Consider the following 23,221-nt stretch of genomic DNA (forward strand, 5'->3'; position numbering starts at 1 on the left):
AAAATTCCAGAAAGCACACAGGCAAGTATATAAACATGGGCCGATTTTATCATTTGGGGTTTTGCCCTAGCCCAGGCTGACATGAAATTCACTATGTAGTTTCAGGGTGGCCTTGAACTCATGGTGATCTTCCTACCTCTGCCTCCCAAGTGCTGAGATTAAAGGTGTGTGCTACCACACCTAGCTCTGATTATTTTTCTTTTATATTGTTTCTTTTATTATTAGTTATGTACACAGTGTGTATATAACCATTTTGGTACCATCATTGGCCTCCTCCCCTCTCTGCAGGGACCCTCCTTGTTGGGGAATGTGGGTCATGCATTGTGGGGTTAGCCATCAGTTTATGGCAGTTAGAGGCAATGTCTCTGTGCATAATGACCCAACATGTGGCTCTAACAATCTTTCTGCCCACTGTCCCTCAAATTTCCTTGAACCATGATGGGTATGGTTTAGGGCTACTTCAGTGATGATGTTTTGGGAGCCTCTGTGACTCTGGATATCTGGTTTGGTAGAAATTGAGTGTTCTCTGTGTCTATCTCCTTCACCCTTGTGCTGGTTGGTACCAGGTTCACCAAAAAAGCAACACTCTTTCTCATTTTAATTACTCTTGGTTTCAGCTGGGACCCTGATGAGGTGAGATGAGCTGGTTCTCTCCTCAGGATCTGTGTCCATCCCTAGAGATCCAATGAACCCTAAATGTCTTGCCTTTCCTTCCCTGGGAAGAGCAGGGTGGTTAGGTGGATGTCATTTTGGCTGCAATATGATTTTTTTTTCACTTGTCAAAGGAAAATTTAATTCCAGTGTCCAATTGCGATGTTTCCCATATACTTGATATAGCAGGATGCAGGGACATACTGACAGTGAGGTGGCTGGGTTTTTGCCTGACCCATGAAGCTATAAGCTGTTGACAGTTTATATCCCTTGCTTTTCAGCAATTAGCTTCATCTGTGTGTCACTCATTTCATCAAGCTTGTGGACATCTCTTAGAATTCCTCATGTGTAATAATAAATAAATGAAAATTATCATTATATATACATCTCTTTATGAATTTGGACAACATCTGAAAAGAAAGGGAGTCTTTCATCGTTGAATCTTTGCGCTCTAAAGATAGTTAACAAAGATTAGGCATTACATTAAGCAAGACTTCTTTTCCAGTCAAATAGATTAACTGACTTTTTAATGCCCTGTAGTTAGCCAATCAAATGAATATTTTATAATAAAACTATAATCTATCTAGACGGATCACATTTCTAGCACTTGTGTAATAAATGAGGAATCATGTTGTGGAGGTGGGGTCATGTGTTTGTGTGCATAAAATTCTCTATAGACTATTGGGCATTCCAAATATTTTAATAAAATCGTGGAGCTTTGAAAGAGAGATTATGTATACATAACGACTTGCTTTTTTTGGAGGGGGGAGTTGAGGTAGGGTTTTGCTCTGGCCCAGGCTGACCTGGAATTCACTATGTAGTCTCAGGCAGGCCTCAAACTCACTGCCATCCTGCTTATCTCTGCCACCTCAGTGCTGGGATTAAAGGTGTGTGCCACCATGCTGGGCTATGACTTGCTTTTATAATTATTTTTTCTCTCTATATTTTTTTCAGGTTTTCCTTTAGTAATACTGACATTAATAAATCAATACAAATGCATAAGAAATTGAGTTTGAATTACCAAACTTTTCTTCAAACAGTTTGATCTATTGATAGGAAAGATCAAAATTCAGCTAGACAACACCATTACAGTCAGTTAATCCCTTCAACAGAATTAGGAAAGTAACACATCAAAACGCTGTAGTTTTCTGTTGTCCGCTGATGTGTCACTTGCCTTTTGATTCTTGTGAGGTAAAAATAATACGGTTATTGCTTCTCCCTTCTCTTCACAATGAATTTTATATGAATCTGTTTCCAATATTCTGTGTTTTAAACATACTCTTATTTAACTCATGAACACACTGCAAGATTAAAAAGCTCTTTCTGGCTATAAAACCAACAACATAAACTTAGAAATGATGTGATTCTTGAAATCCTGTCCATCCACTTTATTTATGAACTAAAAGGCAAACAATATCCCAAAGCCCAGAAATATTTTGGCAATGAAATGAGCATGTGTCCTATTAACATAGAGATAATTGAAAACTGTTGGCTACATGGAGGCACTTGGTTCAGAGGGGACATCTATGGAAGGACAGTGTGCGTGCAGAGGTGCACATAATTAAGACTGCTTTATGAAATCAGCCATTAGGAATGAAAATAGGGTCATCTTGAAGTTCTTATTTAACAGAACACAATGAAACAATTCTTTAAATCCAAAGAAATCATAAATAACCTCTAAGGAACATTTCTTATTTCAGGGCAAGAACTTGCATGAAGCCTTTGAAAACATCATGAGGTGGGAGAAAAAGGATTCAACTTGAGCATCCTGGGCGCTAATCCTAATACCAGCCAACATGGGCTTGTGACATTAGGAAGTTCTTAAACTCCATGTACTCTAATTTCTCATGTTGATAATTTATAAGATGTTTTGATGAAAGTCCAATATTACTTCTAAATAAAAAAATTACATAATTCATGCACAATATTTATTTCTCAACATTTAAAAATTGGCATAATATGTGCTAGGATCTATGGAAAAGATTGTTACTACTAAACAAAAAATTGCTTTATTAAGAATGATAAATTATGGCTGGACAGATGGCTTAGCAGTAAAGGTGCTTGCCTGCAAAGGCAAAGGACCCAGGTATGATTCCCCAGCAGCTGCATACAGCCAGATACACAAGGTGGCACATGCGTCTGGAGTTCATGTGCATTTGCTAGAGGCCCTGGATTGCCCATTCTCTCTCTCTATCTGCCTCTTTCTTTCTTTAATAAATAAATAAATAAATAAACTATTAAGAAAGAATAATAGAACTGGAGATATTGCTTACTGGTTAAGGCAATTGCCTCCAAAGGACACAGGTTCAATTTGTCAGCACCCAAATAAGCCAGACGCACAAGGTGGTGTATCCATCTGGAGTTTGTTTGCAATGGGTGGAGGCCCTGGCATGTCCATTCTCTCTCCTTTCTCTCTCTCAAATAAGTAAATTTAAAAAATGATAAATTATAGATTTAACTAATTTTAATATTGCTTTTTAACTGACATGAGTTGCAGAAAAAAGAAAAAAAAACATAATATGCTATATTTCACCCAGCAACCACATACCTGACCAATTTTTAAATATAATCACATTGTAATGACTATTCTCAGCTATAAGGTGCATTTGCTTCTCCACCCCTCCCACCTCAGAGCTTCCTACCACCACTGCTGAATTAGAGGGTGTTCAGCACAGTGAGGAAATAAACATCTCATCTGAGGCTTAGTAACGAGAACTCCCTAATAGATATTTTCACCTACAATTTATTTGTACTTTGTTTTTATTTGAGTAGAGAAGGTGATGCAGAACCCTGTAAGGAAGAGAGCTCTGACATTAGTAAAGAATTGGCAAAGCAGAAGTATAAAGATTTGGGGGTGCATGGGCTGTGACAAGAGAGGACAGAAGAGCTGAGGCACTGAATCCGTGGTGAAAGTGGTGTCTAGGGAGAAAAGCTTCCTTGCAGCAACAATGAGTGACGAGATTTGCCAATTTGAGTAGTGTTTGTTGGAATTACCCTACATCCTTGGGAGCCAAATGAGTGCTGGGAAACATCATCCTTGCCTGTCTCCACGTTGTGGGACCAGGTAGTGCAGGACTGAGTGTACACCCTGGCTGCTCTGAACATGTGCACTTGCAATGCTCCCAGAATAGGGTGCTGATTCTCTGACACTACTTTCACATCTAGACAGCGTGGGCTTTCATGATTCTCCCCGGGGCTCTGTCTGCTTACTTTTTTTTTTTTCTTCCTAAACTTTCAGCTTTGAACCAATCACGAGCCCCTGGGTCACTCCATTTCTTTACTCTCACATTTTGCCTTTTGGCATGCCTGTTCTATTTTTCTGACATTTTCCCCAGTGTAATTCTAAAATGGCAATATCGGACTGATTCTCCCATACTTTCTTCTCAGTTCCTGGCCCTCTTCTTTATCTAGCTATCTTGATTGTCTCTTGAGTAATACTAGTACCTTCCTTGGTCTTCTAATTGCTGTACCAGTTCCACATCATCTCTATCTCTTATTCCTTGTATTTTCATCCCCTTAGTAGCCCAAGTTTACATACTTTAAATCCAGACAGTCGGTATATGCATCCCTAATTCTACATCTTGTTTGAAGTCCTCATCTCTTTACATTTTACCTTTGATAACTAAATGACAGAGTCCATCATCCTCTATTCATTACACACAGTCTGAGGTCTGAGACCATTCGCACGCTCCTCTTATTTCATCAGATTCACCTACACACATCCAACATGTAACACTATCATACACACACACACACACACACACACGCACACAACACTATTAGTCATACTAAATGGTGAGCACAGCGGATCACTAGTATCACCACATTATCAAAACACACACCCGGGGAACCTGCTCATCCCAAAACACTGGGAAGTTTTTAACTATGACTGAAGCATTATGGAAATCTGTTAAAATAACTGATATATGATAAAATAGTTTTAATGAATAATTCTTTATTATTAACTTCACTATTTTGGGTGCTCATTTTCCTGAAAATAAGCAAAAAAAAAAAAAAAAAGTATGAGGACAGGGCAATTTTACTGCCTACCTGGGCAACTGTGGCAATCTCCCTTACTGTGCTGGCTGCCTTGTGCAGAAGGATTGTCAGTCAAAAAGCCAGCTAGACTACCCTGACCGCCATACACTAGCTGTTTGGAACATTCCATGAGCATTGTAAGGAAACTTGCTTCTAAACTTGCAGCCTCTGCCAGGACTGTGTAAACAGTTTGTAATTGACTTTCTGTATTGAGCTTCAGTGAATTACAGGCCTAATAAAAGACTTCTGTTGAATGGTCTATTCTTACCTACATTTAGTAGCTGCACTGACAGCTACAAAAGAAGGAAGAGCTTCAAAATCAGCAGCAGTCAGTGGCAGCAGCATCTGTATCAGTGCTGGAGCTGCAGAAACTATGGTGACAGAAAGATGGAGCTGAACAGTTAGAGCATAGCCAGGGCAAGAATAAGAGGGATGCATGAAGTGGAGAGGATGGAGGAATGAGGATGAATGATGTTCGAAGACATCCAGGAAAGTAGGGAAGAGATGCTGAAGGTCCTGGTCACTAAAAAGAGTCCCAGGGCTGGAGAGATGGCTTAGCGGTTAAGCGCTTGCCTGTGAAGCCTAAGGACCCCGGTTCGAGGCTCGGTTCCCCAGGTCCCACATTAGCCAGATGCACAAGGGGACGCACGCGTCTGGAGTTCGTTTGCAGAGGCTGGAAGCCCTGGCGCGCCCATTCTCTCTCTCCCCCTCTATCTGTCTTTCTCTCTGTGTCTGTCTCTCTCAAATAAATAAAATAAAATAAAATAAATAAAAAAATAAAATAAATAAAAAAAAATAAAAAGAGTCCCAGAGAAGTATCAAGAAGTATCAAGTAGCCGGGACAAAGGGTTTCAGACACCCTAAGCTCTGGAGCAGCAACACAGGCTATGCCATGGGCTGAGAAATGTGAACCTCCTTGCCCTCCCACGCTACACAAGAGCTTTCGTGTTTGCAGTCAGAGGTTCACTTGCTGGAGGCCTGCTCGAGAGCTGCCGCGCCACAGGGAGCCACCTGCTACTGTCCCCACCTCCTGCTGTCCTTTGACGCTGTCAAATGCTGCAGGCCACAAACTCTGTCAAAGATCAACACTCGAAGGGCTTCTCCTTGCCTGCTCAAAAGTTATAATTTGGTAGAACAGAAGAACACTATTCAGCTGACTGATAACATTATTTATCCTGTCATTGCCCAAGCAACACTCTCTTTTTCCAAAACTCCTTTTCTACTTCCTTCACACCCATCATGATGACCTTTGTAGAGAGAATTTATGCAACTGGAGAAGTACCAGTGCAAGTCCCCAACCTGCCTTTTCTCCTCTGACTAGTGATACGCTATCCATATTCTGGCTTAATGCCAACTTACTCCTTCCAGCCCCTTCCATACAGTCCTATCCCACTCTACCAGGATCCAGGATCAATCGATCTGTCTGTCTGCCTGCCTATCTATCTATCTGTCTGTCTGTCTGTCTGTATGCATATAATCCTTGGCATTACTAGCATGAGGTTATCTTCTAGAAAAAGCACAATGACAACCAATGATGCATAATTCCATTCACTGAAATCAACAGAAAAATCCTTTGATTTATATCCACATCCAGCTACAGCCACATTTCTCTGCTCACTTCTTTCAGGAGTACTTTTTGCATTAGAGTTCCATTCTCCCATAATTCTGGCCTTGTGTCTTCAATCCTTTCCACTTAAGTCTTTTAAGCCAAGAAATTAAACATTAAATTAAAATTAAACTTTAAAGATCTGAATTGACCTCCAAGTTTTACATTAAATAAATACAATATATTTAAAAATAATACTATTGCCATTTAAATATCATAGTTAATTCTTATTCTATGTGTCTTAACTCAGTAGCTTTTGGTACAGTTGGTCATTCTCCCCTTGTTGTAACAGTTTCTTTACTTGTCTTACACCATTCACCCTGTTACGTGTTTGTCCTATGTGGTTGGCTGCAAGTTTTTATCTTTTTTTTTCTGGTTTCTTCTCATCTCTCCAATGGTACAGCAGCCCAAATCTCAATCCTGCAACAGATTCTCTATCTTCTCTCTCGCTACCCTCTCTTTACTCACTGGGATACCATCTCTTCTCCTCATTTTAACAAGCTGTTCATATTCTGCACCTCTCCAGTCTAAAGTCCTCTCCTGAACACCAGACTTAAACACTTGCCTGTCTACTTCATGTCACACTCAGAGGTCTAACAGGCAACTCAAACTTTTGTGGTGACTCCATACCCTCCTCATCGTGCAGTTTGAGACTGTCCTACGAAAGTCAAGGGTGACTCCGTCCAGCCAGTTGAAAAGGCCTCAGTCTCAACCACTCTCTGCCTCTCATAGCTTCATATGTAAACCATCATCGTGATCTGTTGGTTCCACACAGGTTTAACTCCCATGTCCTGGACCATTGCAGTCTCTCCCTGACAGATACCTCTGCTTTTGCCTTTCAGCTTTATCTAGTTTACTTTTAGCTCAGCTACAGAAATAACATCTTAAAGCTTAAATCACAGACACTTCTTTCAAGCTTTCCCTTTGCCTAGAGTGAGGGAGAGCCATGGCACGTGCCCTTGCCGTCCCCTGAGGATGCCAGCTCCGCTCCTGTTCTGTGCCTGAATTTGTAACTCTCTACTCCTGGGAGCCTTCAGTGGTACTCACCTGAAGCAACTTCAAGTTTTTCTCTTCTTGAGCATCACCCTCACCGAGCACCTTCTGCAGATCATATTTTAATGTGTACTTATCCCTGGTCAGTTCCACAGCCTATTTACTGCCCCTCATTGTTTCTTTCCAGAGTATTTAACTCACTTTGATATAACAAGACTACTTTTCCATGTGCTCGTTTTCCCTCACTGCTGTCCCAAACACACCCTTTCACACGTCAGTTTCTTTCTGTACATTTTCTACCTCTGCCGAGGCAACATTCAAGAATTGGACACCAACAGCTTCTTTTCCCAGAAGACAAAAGGGATGGCTCATTTCTTTGCACAACCCACTTCATATCTTCGATGCTATGTATGCCAGATAATTTTATGCATTGACTGTTTCCTTTTAGCCTCAGACAACATTTGCTACATGGGGCTATTAAAGTGTTAACAAATGGAACTGAAATAAGATGTACAAGGGAGTCTTATGGCCCAGAATCTTACCTTGCTCTTACCACTAACTACCTCTGTGAATGTAAGTCTACTTAGTTTGTAGAACAAAATGTACCACCAGGAAAATAAAAGGAAAGATTAAGGGATTTTCTAATCTCACATTTTATAGGACATAGTTTTGTTCTTTTGTTTCCTCAACAGCTAGTATAAAAAATGATAACACAACACGATTTTGGAGTGTTTTATATTTGTGGTTAATAATGGGATGCTTTCAAAATTAGTAAGCTGGGGCTCGGGATGTGGCTCAGTCAGTGAAGTGCTTGCCGTGCCAACACGAAGACCTGAGTTTGAATCTCCCACAGAGCAGCAAAGCGGGCTGCAATCTCAGCACTGAGGAGATGGCCTGGGCCTGTTGCGCAGTTAGTCTAGCCTAACTGGTGAGGTCCAGGTAAAGGAAAGACCATGAATTGAATAGAGTTGAACAGCATACCTGAGGACGGGCATCTGAGATGGTCCTCTGTCTACACACATGTGCACTTCATGCACCTGCACACACACACACACACACACACACACACACACACACACAACACAGAGTGTAAGCTAAAAATGGGAAATAAATTTTTGTCACACACTACTATATTTAACTTTACTAGGCAAATTCAGGACTGCCGTCAAAATACTACCACATGTAGTTCAGAAGGTGTAGGAGTCTTGTGGGTAGATGCACCATGGAATTTAGAACTTTAAGGATCTTCTAAGAAGTAATAGCAAATATCTAACAATCTAAGAGGTGTTTAGGAAACCTTGTATAAACAAGCATACTAGTATTAGAATAATTCACACAATGGATACTCATTTGGAGTGAGATGTAACAAAACCAAGTAGCTTTTTCAAGTTCAAGTCTATTTTTGCCACAAAATATTTCAGGTATTTAATCAATAAAGATATCACAAGGAATTAATTGAAAATGCTTATAAAGTCTAGAACTGTGAATATGAGATTTTAGAGATAGCTTGATTATTAGTGGTTAATCATAAAACAATTGAAGTTTTGCAAAGACGTTTTCCAGTCTCTCACCTCCTCCACACGTGGCATCACAGTCTTCCCAGCCAGTGTGTGTCCACATGAAGAGGGGCTCAGGCTCCTTAGAGCTCTGGTTGTCTGGAAGAGGGTCTGAAGGAATGGTGTATTCATAATGAAGACCGTAATTCTGATCTTGAAATAGGAGCACCTGCAGCACATCAAAATCATTGAGGCAAATGGTTCAGACTACATCACACTCAATGAGAAAGATGCACAAAAAGGTCAATGCTTTACAAAGCTTATTATACAATGAGCATACACCTTTAACTTACACCAGAAATGTGCCATGACTCAAGGATTTAAAATGCCACACTTCTGAAAAGACTGGAGTGTAACACTTACCTGTGGGCTATGCCTAGAATGGGAAGAGCTCACTTGAATGAGGTCACAGATACCTGGTCATCTTCTTTCAATTTGACAGGCAAGTGCCCCAAAGCAGAGCACATGTGTAAGATGATGCTGGTGGGTGTTTGTGTGACAGGGAAAGATTTGATCTACTATACAGTATCAACTTTGGCTTCCACTCCTATGGAAAGAAGGAAGGGATGTCCCTGTATGGATGATTTTAGGGACCACTGTACTCCACCAGGCCACATCACTGGAAAGATCATAATTTCATTCAATGACTGCTGAGAGCTATCATAGAAATTGACAGTGTTATTGATTTTCTTTTGGATTCCTTTGAGCATAAGTGGATGCTAAAATGGATTTGAAATAAATATATTAATGATAGGACGGTTATACACATATATATAAAGAGGTAAGTAAAAAAAAACCAGGTATGTGGGAATGACTGAATTTGAGACTATGCCATTTTGGTCTTTACTGGTATCAATGCTAAATCAGAACTGGATCATCATAGGCAGATATATATATACTTTGTAATGTATATATGTGTTTATGCATGTACCTACTCAAAAACTAAGGAATAAAATTGTATGTTTCTTTATAAACTTCTTATTTATTTTTAATTATTTTTGTGTGTGTAACTATAGGCATGTGTATACCACAGTACACATGTACAGGCCAGAGGACAGCCTTGAGTGTTGGTCCTTGCAATCCCCCTTGCTTTGAGGCAAGGTCTCTTACTGTAAACTGCATCTGGGCATTCACTTGTTTCTATATCCCATCTTACTGTGGGAGAGCCAAGACTACAGACTCTTACAACTGGGTGTGGTCTTTACATAAATTCTGTAGATCATGTCATCATCCTTGGATAGTAAGCATTTTTATACACTGAGCCATCTCCCTAGTCCCCTAAAATTTATTTCTATAAAATCTGTCAAAAAATCACTCCTATGCATCTGAGAGTCTGTGGAAATAGTGTGTATAATACTATGTGAGGCATAAAAACATTTATAGCAACATTATAACATCTGTGCTAATTTGGAGGGCCTTTATTCAATATTTAACTTGTATCTAGTGTAAACATGAATAAGAAAATTAACACTGAAGGAAACATTTAAATAAGCCTAAAGTCAGTCTGGAGAGATGGCTTAGCAGTTAAGGCCTTTGTCTGCAAATCTGGATTCTTCAGGACTCACATAAGCCAGAGGCATAAGGGCGCATGCATCAGAGTTCATTTGCAGTGGCTGGAGGCCTGGCATGCCCATTCTCTCTCTCATCCTTTTTCTTTCTCTCAAATAAATAAATAAATAAAATAGATTTTAAAAAACAAGTCTAAAGCCAAGAGTGTGAACATATATACTATATATATATTTTTTTTCTCTTATGGTTATATCCAATATAGCAAGATAAATACTGAATCACTTCATTGTATGGATTATAGAATTAGTTTGATATCTATGAAATGATATCAATAACAAACAATAGTTTTAAGTTCATAAATGTAAAACATATTGGTTACAAATTTAAAGTATATCGCACAGTGCTTATTTTGGCTTAAGTATTTTGTTTAATGTTGCCAAATTGAAGCTACTTTCAACCTAATAAATTTAGAGAGAAAGCTTAAATGAGTTTTTACTTGTTTTTATAATCAGATTACTGTGTCAATTTAAAGTTGATGCAATGAACATATCAATAATATCTATTTGCCAACTTATTTAATTACATGAAATCAGTTCTAACTTTCCTAATAAGCCAGCATTCAATGATAGAACTCTAGATTTTTCTTTAATACCTAATGACATTTACATAAGAAACATTGGCCACAAAATCATTAGCTCTCTATTAAACCATTTGAACTTGGCAAAATTCTTTTCAGAAAGGAAGGTGTGCCCATGTTACAGAAGAGGGGCACATGCTGGAGCACAGCAACAGTAGCTGTTGCCTTTCAAAAGTCAGTACCAGTTTTAACTTATAACAGTCATTAAAGAAAAATATCTTAGAGCTGAAGTTTTCCTCGAAATACTGAGTAAACCCAGGTTACATAGACACTGACTTTAATCATGTTCATGCTTCCAGAAAATACCTTCAAAGTCCAAATCAGATTATGGATTCTGCAGTGGGGAAATCCCTTTGCTCTAAACTGAGCTCTCACATTGGTATAAGATTCTAAAGTAATGTACAAGGGCCTCAGTCTTGCTCATAAAATGATGATATTCGTACGGTTTTATAATGAAGCAAATGGTGTTTAGTGGCACTCAATAATTAATAATGTCTTTGTTGTTGGCCTGGATAGATGGCTTAGCAGTTAAGTGCTTGCCTGTGAAGCCTAAGGATCCTGGTTAGGGGCTCAATCCCCCAGTACCCACATAAGCCAGATACACAACATAGCACATGCATCTGGAGTTCATTTGCAGTGGCTAGAGGCCCTAATGTCCCTATTCTCTCTCTCTGACTCTTTCTCTCTCTGTCCCTTTCAAATAAATAAATAAAAATAAAACAAAAAAATTGTTTAAAAAATAGTATCTTTGTTGGAGCTGGAGAGATGGCTTAGCAGTTAAGGCATTTGCTTGTGAAGCCTAAGGACCCAGGCTCAATTCCCCAGTACCCACATAAACCAGATGCATAGGGTGTTGCACATATCTAGAGCTTGTTTGTAATGGCTGGAGGCCCTGGCACACCCACATTCTCTCTCTTTCAAAAAAAATGAATGAATAAATATAGTATATAAAAATAATATCTTTGTTATTATTATTATACTTAAATGTAATCATAGAAGGTGCTATGCACTGTTCCCACAGTATTAGTCATTTCTTTCCCTCTCTACAGGACATAAGGCACAGGGTGGATTTTCAAACTAAAATTATATAATATGATACAAAAGAATTATGTTGGGATGCATATGATAATTATTCAATGACCACATATATTTAAGATCCAAAGAAGTTTAGTACAAAGTTCAAAGACTTCTTCAGGGAAGGCAGCATTGAGCAAGAATTGTTCATTAACAGCTAAATAAAATTGAACAACACTGCACAAATAGCTTAACCTTTCTCACCAACAGGGTCATGGTGAGAGTTCAATGCTGTGATGAATAGAAAGCACCTCGACCATTATCTGACACTCAGTGTGGAAAGATGGGTGGATGTTACCAAGACTGAATAGAAGATGGATAGGAAACTCATCTTACCACCTCCATCTTTGCTGTGAAAGCAGACACAGTTACAAAAAGACTTGCCATTCAAACTGAGGTTCATGGGCCAGGAGCAGTGGTATTAAAATGGAAGATGGAAGTTGGGCATGGTGGCGCATGCCTTTAATCCCAGCACTCGGGAAGCAGAGGTAGGAGGATCGCCATGAGTTCGAGGCCAGCCTGAGATTGCATAGTGAATTCCAGGTCAGCCTGGGCTAGAGTGAGACCCTATCTTGAAAAACAAAAAAAACAAAAAAACAACAACAAAAAAAAAGAAAAGTAAAGAAAAAAGAAAGAAAGATGGATAGAAAGTATGGATCTCAAATACTGGCCCAGAGTCAATGAATCTTGATGTACATTTATACAAATAGTCTCAAGAAATGGGTAAATACAAGTGCAAGAAACACAGGAGCCAATGCGTGATTTGAATCTCTGGCTTCTAGGTTAGTAATTTGTCTCTAGCTAAGGAAAAATGCATCTTAAATTGAGTGGAGATATTACATCTCATGGACTACCACGACATATAAAACAAGTAAATTCATTATGTGTTATAACGGGTTTATTTTTGGACTTAAGGAGGTACTGAGATGTCTGAATTTTAAATTTCTTTAACTCTACAATAGAGAACTCACTCTAGCTATGTACACGGTCCTCTAATTTCTTTGCCATTAACACTGACTGCCAAGATTAAGACTCAAGCATCTCCCACAGGCCAGCATGACTCACATTATCATCTCAAACTTTGAAATCCATCAAGCTACTGAGTAGCAAGGTAATTGGTACTACCCGTGTGTGTGTGTGTGTGTGTGTGTGTGTGTGTGTGTGTGTGAATACACGTGGCTTGTGCAGAGATAGAAGATATCAGGTGTCCATCCCTATCACTCTTCCAATTTATTGCTTTGAAATAGGGTCTCCCACTGAATCTGGAGCTCTTGACTTTTCCAGTTAGACTGGCTGACTAGTGAGCCTCAGAGATAATTCTGTCCCTGCCACCCTCTATGCTGGAGTTACAGGCCAACATGGACACTCACAGGCTTTTACATGGGTGCTGGGGTTCAAACTCAGGGCTTTGTACTTACACCAAAAACACACTTACCCACAGAACCATCTTCCTAGCCTCAAAGGTCGATTCTTAAGACAGGGTTAATAAATATTTTCTTCCACATAATAGTTTATCAAAGGCATGTTACATTTAAATTAGCCTTATTTAATAGACATTTGGAATAGCAATATTTATCATTCTATAGCATTTTTTAAAAAAATAAATATCCATTTTGAGTTGTAAATGAATGCTTTTAGACAAAGGTTTCCCTATTGCTTGGCAATATATCTCTATGAAAACATCTTGCTCTCCTTTACAATTTGGTATTTTTAAACATTGTGAATTAAAACACATTTTAAAATCCATTAAGAATCATTTCTTAAGTGACTATTTTTTTTTTTGTTTGTTTGGTTTTTCGAGGTAGGGTCTCGCTGTAGTCTAGGCTGACCTGGAATTCACTATGAGGTCTCAGGGTGGCCTTGAACTTTTGGCAATCCTCCTACCTCTGCCTCCCGAGTGCTGGGATTAAAGGCGTGAGCCACCACGCCCGGCTTTTAAGTGACAACTTTAATCTTAAGAAAAGAAGTTGATGATGTAATAATGTTAATAAATTCTCCCACATACCAGGAGGTGTAAAGGTGTCTTGGTAGGGCCTTTTACAGATATCTTCTCCCATAAACCTCGTCTTATGTAATGGACAGTAGTTCCAGCTAAATTGAATGTTCCAGAGTGTTCTATCTTCCAGTCACTATTAATAGACTGTTTGCTAGCGTCTCGAAGAGCTATAAAGAGGTTGGAAAATATCATGAGTATTGACAAGTCCACATCATTTATCAACGTTCATTCCATACTATCTCTAAAATAGTATTTCATTAGTTTCTAAGCCAAGGTGTTAACACCCCAAATTACAAAACAAGGCTAGCCTCTAGAAGTTATTTAAGTTATGTATGGGCAGGAGGGAGACAGAAAGAGTGAGGTGGGGAGAGAGAGAGAGAGAGAAAGTCTGGGTGAGCCGGCCTCCAGCAGCTCTAAACTCCAGACATGCGCACCACTCTGTCTATGCATCTGGCTTTAAACGGGTACTGGGGAGTTGAACCTGGGCCAACAAGAACGTCCAGTGCCAAGTCCAGCTTTTTCAAGGGCATCTTGCTGTATTACTATTGGAGTTAAAGACTTTTCTCGTTTGCTTGTCAACTCCTTATATTTCTTTTATTGTGAATTTCTGTTGGTGTATTTCTAGTTCATTGAAAGATTTTTCTGGCACTTGCATTTCCATTAATACAAGCAACATGTTTACAAGATTTACCTCAGCAATATCTTCTATAAAGTAAAATTTTATCATATACTTGAAATAAAGTCAGTAAGAATGCTTAAATGAAACACTGACATTATTAAATAAATATATTTTACTGAGGAAGACCTATGTTCCTAGGAAAGTTAGCATTTTGCAAGTAGCGTCTACCATCAATAAATGGACATGCTTTAGGCAATAGCAAAAATTTTTTATGAAAATTATTGGTTTTGTTTAAAAGGCCCAGTATATCACTATTTTCCTCTAAAGTATATAAATATTTTGAGAAATAGTTTAGCTTAGGTTGTAATGGTGGCCAGTGTAATTCCACCTCCCTGTCTGTACTTCACATCACAATTACAAAGGCATAGTTCCTGAAAATACCTAATAAAAATCCCTTAAAGCTCATCTTGGGGTTTGTAGAATGTTATATTTAGACTCCATTCATATTTCAGCTATCAGCATTTCCCAGAAAATGATGTACACATATACATAAAAATTCTTACAATTTAGTAGCTTAAAACTAGTCTCACATGAAGGATCTGGGGTTTGGACCATGTAATGATTAGTTTTACCTCATCAACCTCAAAAAAATACATTTTCAGAAATTCTCTTTCTGGTGATGTCTGAATAGGAGGAGCTGCTCTGCTCTCCCACCAGTGACGAGCAAAGCAATGTGTGGAGCAACTCTGCAGCCCAGCACGGCGGCCTGGACAGTGAGCCCAGGGGTTGGAGGGCAATTGACTGTTCTCAAAAACTGCTTGGTTTTCTACCTAAACCTGGAGGTTAGCCCTGAGCAGAGCATGCACTAAGAGAATTGGGTGAGAGGCAGGCACAGAAAATGGAGCTGAGATTTGCTCAGGCAGCTGACCTCTGATTTGTGGCCCACTTGAGAAGAGCGAGGTATGAGACAAAGAGCTCTGCAAACATCCAAAGAGGACCTTTGCGCCTGTGGCTGAATGTTCAACTTCAAATAAGAAGGGTGTGACTCCTGAAAGCTGAGAAATGAATAACGAGCAAGAGCCTCTAACCTTTCCAACCCTTTCAGTTCAAGTAGTTGTGGAAGAAAATACATATTCTAGGTAATTAGAGGGGTTAGGGTTCTTTTGAACATACTGGAAGTAAGATTTGACTAATCACAGATTAAAGCTACCTGAGGTCTACATTACAAAGCTTTAAAATTGTCAACACAAATCTAGCTACGTTGAAAGTAAATTCATGTTCTCTCCACCAAAGCAATGTTTAACAATAAAGAAAATAAAATATAGCTATTCATCAATGACATATTGATCATGCCAATTATCCAATTAAAAATACTAGATATATGAAGAATTTACACAAATTGTGACCTACCATAATCAGGAAAATGTCAGTCAATAAAATGAGTTTCACCCATAAGATGGATGAGGAAAAGTAAGTAAATAAAAACTGTAAACAGGATGTAGTAGTATGCACATAAGTCTAAAGGGAACTATATAACATTAGAGTAAACTAAAATAAAAAACAATTCATGTTTCTTGGAATAAGATAATATACAAGACAACAAATAGTAAGCATATGGCATGAGCCTCAAGGAATATTGGACATTGCAAAAAGTCAGAGTGTAGAAGAGACCCTAATAAAAAAGAAAATAACAGAAATTCAGAGGAAAAGAAATGGAAAACAATGATGAGAACATCAGTAACACATTGGTAATATCTTTTTTACTCACATTGATGTAACTGGAATCCCAAAAAAGGGATTGGGAACATATCAATTATTTGAAGACACTATGTTCAAAACTATTCTAAACGGATTTAAAAATTGACTCATACATCGGTCTAAAGAGAGAGGAAACAATGTAGGAAATACACACGTACACACACACACACACACACACACACACACACACACACACACACACAAACACAAGAAAACAAAACATGGTGACTGACAGAAGACAATTAAAAGTGGCCAGAGAGAAAATGGTGTGACATAAATGGATACATACACCTGCACCACTGAAACTAATGCAGGTCAGAAGACATCTTTAAGATGGTGAACTTTTAAATTTATTGATAAATGAAAATCTCAAATGTGTAATAAAGCATCAAAATGCATAAAGCAAACACTGACATAATTGAAAGGAGGTATAGGAAAATCAATAGTTTTGGAGGTTTTATTATTTTTCATTCTTGGATTGATAAAGCAAGAAAAATGTCTCTAAGCATGAAGAAAAATTGAACCAGATGCATGTTACTGATATTTAATAAAGACTATAACCAGAATTTTCAGAATTGTTCTAGGTCACATGTCAAAACGTAAGTCTCAATTGACACCACTTTGCAAGCATTCTTTTATTACCACAGACAAACCTGAAATCTATAATGATAATACTTATCTAGGTAAGTAAAATAGTTGGAAATTAAAAAAAAAAAAAAAAAAAAAACATTTGGGCTGGAGAGATGGCTTAGCGGTTAAGCGCTTGCCTGTGAAGCCTAAGGACCCCGGTTCGAGGCTCGATTCCCAGGACCCACGTTAGCCAGATGCACAAGGGGGCACATGAGTCTGGAGTTCATTAGCAGTGGCTGAAGGCCCTGGCGTGACCATTCTCTCTCTCTCTCTCTGCCTCTTTCTCTGTCTGTCACTTTCAAATAAATAAACACACATAAAACAAAAAAAATTAGAAAAAAATACATTTATATACAACATACAGGTCAACATAGACATGATGGTGTAAGATGAAAATAGTGGGAACCAAACATACACTGTGGAGCACTGCTTCAGCAGTGCACAGAGGGATGCTCACAGCTGTGCAGCGTCGTATGGGGAAAGGATGGAGAAGTACAAGGAACCGTCTAAGACTCTATGTAGAAGCATGACGAAAGCCTGCAACCAGCAGAAGAAAGACAAAAGTACAGGAATAAATGGAAAGAGAAATAAGTTAAAAGAAGAGGCAGCTGGTAACACCAAAGGTTGGTTATTTTAAGAAATCAAGTAACTGATAAAACTAACTGGAAAAACACCAAAATACACAAGTGAACAGCAGCATAATAAGGGACAGAAGATTGCTCCACTAGATGTGACAGCATCACAAGGAAACATTACAAACAACTTAAGCCAGTACATTTGAGAAGATAAATAAAACAGACCCATTCCTTGAAGGCATCCATTACCAAAATTGTATGAAAGAGCATATAATTATATAAATTATTATGTACACTATCTACATGGAAAATTCTATAAAAACAAAAAAAATATTGTATGTGTAAAGAATATCATAGTACATATGCTGGGTAAGCCAAAGTGAGATTTAAAACCCTTCCCATAAATAAAACCTTACTATTTAAATATCTAAATGAAAACGATGTAACATTTACAGAAAAATAAATTATATAATTCAAGAAGAAGAACCCAAAGTTCTTTAAATTTTAAAAATAACACTGCTCTTAAGGTGGATAATACCTCTAAATATTTCACTGTTGTATGCTAATCAGGAATATTTTCTTTGTTGAGGAAATTTAGTATTTGTGTATTTTGTATAAAAGGAGCTTTTGAAGCTAAGTGCCAATACTTTCTTTGAGACCACATTTTTTCCTCTTATTTTCTTGATGTTGTATTTAAAAGATAAATTGGCTTATTATTTATGAAAGTTATCCTTATGTTCTCTATAGATTGTATATTGGATCCTAGCCTCTCTTGTTTATATAGTGTTTAGATCATGGTTCTATTTTGTTTTTTAAATTTTTTACTTATTTACTTTCACTGTAGCCTAGGCTGACCTCAAACTCACTCTGCAGTCCCAGGCTGACCTGGAACTCACAGCGATCCTTCTACCTCTGCCTCCTGAGTGATGAGATTAAAGACAATACACCAAAGATCTGGCTTTATTTTCTGTTTTCTGGATTATTCTACATATTAATTACATTTAAATGTTACATTTGTTGAACTTCATAAAAATTATTGCAGCTTGGTTTGAAGATGAATTGCTTAAAAGGGATTAAATTAAAAAAAATTAGTTTTGAGGGTTTCTGACTTCACAATTAGTATAAACTGCTGCTGCAATTCAGTCCTCCCATTTTGCATTCAGAACTCTTATGGCAATTGATTTTCTACCTCCATTTCACACTAGTGTTAATACAGCCACATTTTTTTGTTCTTTCTCCTTTTGTTATGAATTCATTTCTGTCCCTCTATCACACCAGACTTCTCTTCCTTTGGGGTTTTTAGTGTTGTTATCTCAAGGACACTTAATTTCCTTCCCGTTTGGAAGTGTTATAGGTTGAATACATATGCTGAAACTCTACTCCCACTTATTTGGACCTCTTTGAACTTATTTGGGAGAAGGGTCATTGGGGGGTCATTAGGATTAGATGAGATTATTAAGGTACATTTCTCATAAATGATTAGCATTTTATGAGCCCCAGGTGGATTCACTTCCTTTTCCTCGACTATGTAAGGTCACAGTCATTTCCAACTCATGGAGCACCCTGATCTCAGACTTCACCCTCAGGAACTGTAAGAGACCTGTTTCTTTGGACTGTCAGCCACTTCCTATGCCTCTTTGAAGCATCTCAAAATGATTAAAGTAAAAGATTTTTTTTTTTTTTTTTTTTTTTTGTATTTGGGTCATTTCAAATCTTTTCATGAGAGTTTTGTCCATGGTGCCTTATGTGTGAAAACACAAGAAGTTGGCTTATGTATCTTTGGGAGGGGATGAGGGATTTTTTTTTTTTTAAGTCACAGGCTATAATAATTTTGTAAATATACAACATATGGTTTCTTCATTTCAGGCTTATGGAAAAATCACTAGCATAATAGTACTGCTATAATCTTTAGCAAGGCAGTTAGCAATTACATATAAAAATATAATCAAAGAAAGAGCAATGAAAAGGGATGATTGTATTGGGTGGTGATTAAAGGTTTCCTATGTAGTAATATACAGTTTGATGTAGACAAGGTAATTTGAGAATGATCAGTTGGCCAAAGCTCTTTTTTCCTTAAACATATTTCAGATGAAAATTTCTAACAACTTCCTTTTTATACCCAAGGGAACCTTTAGGAACTACGACTTATGATAAAGACCATCTGTAGGTCTTACAGCTTGAAGTCGAGGATTTCTGTGTCTTTTTTCATTTTGATTTTCAAACCTGTCCCTTATAGACTTGTCCTTTAACAGTAAATGGCCACGCAACTTGCTATAATCTAGAAGTAAGCTTCATTCTCTATCAGCACAGTTGTCAACAAATTCTATGAACGGGACTTCCTCAGTGTTTCTAGAAGCCACTCTATTTTCTACCTATTCTGATTCCACTGACTAGTTTATTCAGCTGATCTCCTTGCCTCTTTGCCATGCACTCTTTCAAAAGTTCATCAGGATTCAAATTTTAGTTGAATGGTCTTGAAAAATTTAAAAAAGCATCAGGAGAAGATGGCTCAATGGTTAAGACACTTGATTGTGACGCTTAAGTTCTTATGTTCAGTCCTCAGGTCCCATGTAAACTAAATATACAAGGTTCAGTATACACTTGGAGTTCGTTTTGAGTGGCTAGAGGCCCTGGCACACCCATTCATTTCTCTCACTCTTTCCCTCTCTCTTTCTCTAATAAATCAAAATAAAAAATTAAATAAAAATAAAAATTATTGGATATGTATATTTAGAGAGCCACAGTAAGGGGGAACGTGAAACTGACAGAATTGGAGGCAGTGACAAAAATACTCATTTTGTAATTCATACATTTTTGCATTGATTTTGTACAATAAAGTAGTTCAAAAGGGGGAGGAAGGACATCCTGTGTATAAAGTTTAAGGAAAATCTGTTTCAATAAGAATTTCACTTAAAAAACACAATGTGTTGCATGGAAAACAATGACATATAAAAAAAAGGGACAAACAACATTTGGCTTGGTTCATGAGTACGGGGCATGGATGACATGGCCTTGGGTTCAAATGCTGAATTAAAGATTTTGGATGTTTAACATTGGGCAAGAAATGTGAACTCTTTCTTATTCTCTGATTTTAAAAATTGGGAGACTACTCCATATTGGTGGTGTGAGGTTTTAGTGAAAATATTAATGTACTGTCTTATACCAACTATTATGTGCATGTGAAACACATTTTCTTAATATACTTCACTCAAAAGTTGATGTTGATATAGTCTTCTGTGTGTGAGAATTCATTTTGGTCATTGCTGACAAAGTACCAAAAAATATGCTTGCAGTATTTAATAATAGAGAGAGACAAGTCAAAGCAAGCACATAAACTAGGAAATTTTAACCATAAATTCTAAGAGAAACACAGGGTGATATAGTGGGGGTGGTGGCATGGTGTGAAGTCATGGCGCATATGAAGAAAAAGTCCCATCATTAATTATGTGACAGGTATGGGAATGAACTATAAGAAAAAAAAAACTGGGAACGAACTATAAGAATGAAATATGGGAATGAAGTATGGAAAAAACTGTGAAAATATTTCTTATGGACCTTACAAATAACTTTTCTGAGATTACTGCTGTGAGGTGCTAAATTTCTCACTTGTAACTTGCCCTAAAGTCAAGCTTACATAGTCCACTCATGTACAGTAATGTGACTAGGCTTCCTCTGCCTTGGTGTACCTTTGGCCTGAAAAGCACATACACTGACATTGGCAAGCAATGTTTAGTGATGCTGACTGATCTCACGTTACATTCTTTGCCCAGTTTCCACAGTGACCTGGTTGTCCTGACAGCTCAGAGGAAGCCACGCACGTGTTGATCACAGCACTGAAGATAATGAGGTCGTATCTGAGGGTCCACAGATTTACTGAAATAATTTGTTATCAGAGCACATGTGTGTTCTAGATCAGCAGTCCTGCGAGTCATACCTCTAAATCACTTCCTTTAACAAATGTTTAAGGATTAAACAAAGTCAAAAGTTGTTTATCCTTTGCTCTACAATTTTCTACTTGTTAGTTATTACTGGTTTCTGTCTGCTCACTACAAATACCATTGATTGCATGTGTTCAGAGGAAGCTCCAGCCTTAGTCAGACCAGAGACACAGAAGCAGCGGGTTTGCTAAGGGCTTTAAACTTCGAGTTTTAACTTCTTTTCCCTCAGGCTGCTGCCAGAGCCAGGTAGCCCACCCCTAGGTATCCCAAGAGTTAGTTCTCCCATTTCCCAGGCTCTGCTCCTAGAAGCAGTTTGCCCACTTCTGGATGGGAAAATTCCAAGACTTAGTTCTACAAATTCAAAGCTGTACCCACAGATAGGACAGACAAGATTCCCTTACACCTTCAAGAAGTGAAGGGCCAAGGAGGACTTTGCTTTGGCATAATCAGTGGATCAATAGATAAGGAAAGCTCTATCTGCTGGATGTGGGGATGGCACACTCCTTTAATCCCAGCACTAGGGAGGCAGAGGTAGGAGGATCACCTTGAGTTCGAGGCCAGCCTGAGATAAAGTGAATTCTAGGTCAGCCTGGGCTAGAGTGAGAGCCTAACTCAAAACAAAAACAAAACAAAAAGTCTTCATGTTCATAATTGAATATAGCACACAATTCCCAAGGTAATAATATTGTGGAACATTTTAAACAGATTCTTTCTACATGAATGAGACTAGTGATTTTGGAAGGGACCTCTGTTAGCCAGCTATTATCTTTTCCCATGTAAGGACACAGAAAAAGGTATCATTCATGAATCTGGAAAAGGGCTCTCTTACTAAACAGAAGACCTGCTAGCAGCTTGGAGCTGGATCAGCCAGCCTCCAAAACCATACAGAATTGTCAGTTATAAGCTACCCAATTTATGGTATTTTGTTATAGCAGCTTGATGCAGCTGCCTTCTATACTAAATTATCATGGATTATCAAGGAGACCCTAAATTCAGCCATGATTTGTTGAAGAGATTAAGAAGAAATAACTTAGAGGCAATACTGTCCCATTGGGAAATCTGGGTGGTTTATTTAGCTGCATTTTTCAGGTTATTAGAACTCAAAAAAATTTCCTTGTATTTTATAGAATTGAAAAAAAGTTCACTAGAAGCATCCTATATTCCTTTGCATCTTGTTAAAAGGAAAACAGACCCAAGTGTAATAGTCAATAATTTGCTATTAAATGGATAAATTTTAATTATCTATTGGTTCTTTAATTTAGAGGATATATTAACACAATATAAACTTTAAAAGTATAGTAGGCAAAGTTGATCAAATTTATATGTTGATAATAATAAATGTGTGTCTCATAATAATTTCTCTTATTATCATCTCCTTGGCTCAAAATTATTACCTTTGGAAAGCAAACTCTAAAGGAAATAGCACTTCATATCCAAAGTTACACTACTTGTGACAACGCAGAGTAGTAGAAATGTGCTTTCCCCCAGGTAAAAGCAGTTTTCCTACTGGGATATTTATTTCTCAGTTGAGGAAGAATAATGAGGACATTATTTTTACACAAAGGCTTGAAGGCTCTTTTTTAAAAAAACGACCGTTACGATGCCATGTTCACTCTCCGCCAGGACAATCCGTCTCTTGTG

General features: G+C 38.0%; 1 protein-coding gene across 1 annotated transcript in view; it reads right to left on the reverse strand.

The window, feature by feature from the left end:
* Window positions 1-23,221, reverse strand: part of Adamts19 (ADAM metallopeptidase with thrombospondin type 1 motif 19) — a 220,340-nt gene that overhangs the window by 30,659 nt on the left and 166,460 nt on the right. Inside the window, exons 17-18 of the mRNA XM_045133955.1 lie at window positions 14,070-14,227; window positions 8,860-9,013 (exon numbers count right to left, since the gene is read on the reverse strand). Coding sequence (XP_044989890.1) covers window positions 8,860-9,013; window positions 14,070-14,227 — 312 coding nt within the window. The remainder of the gene's footprint in view (window positions 1-8,859; window positions 9,014-14,069; window positions 14,228-23,221) is intronic.

Source organism: Jaculus jaculus, chromosome 14 (genome assembly GCF_020740685.1).
Source record: "Jaculus jaculus isolate mJacJac1 chromosome 14, mJacJac1.mat.Y.cur, whole genome shotgun sequence".
Taxonomy (NCBI): Eukaryota; Metazoa; Chordata; class Mammalia; order Rodentia; family Dipodidae; genus Jaculus; species Jaculus jaculus.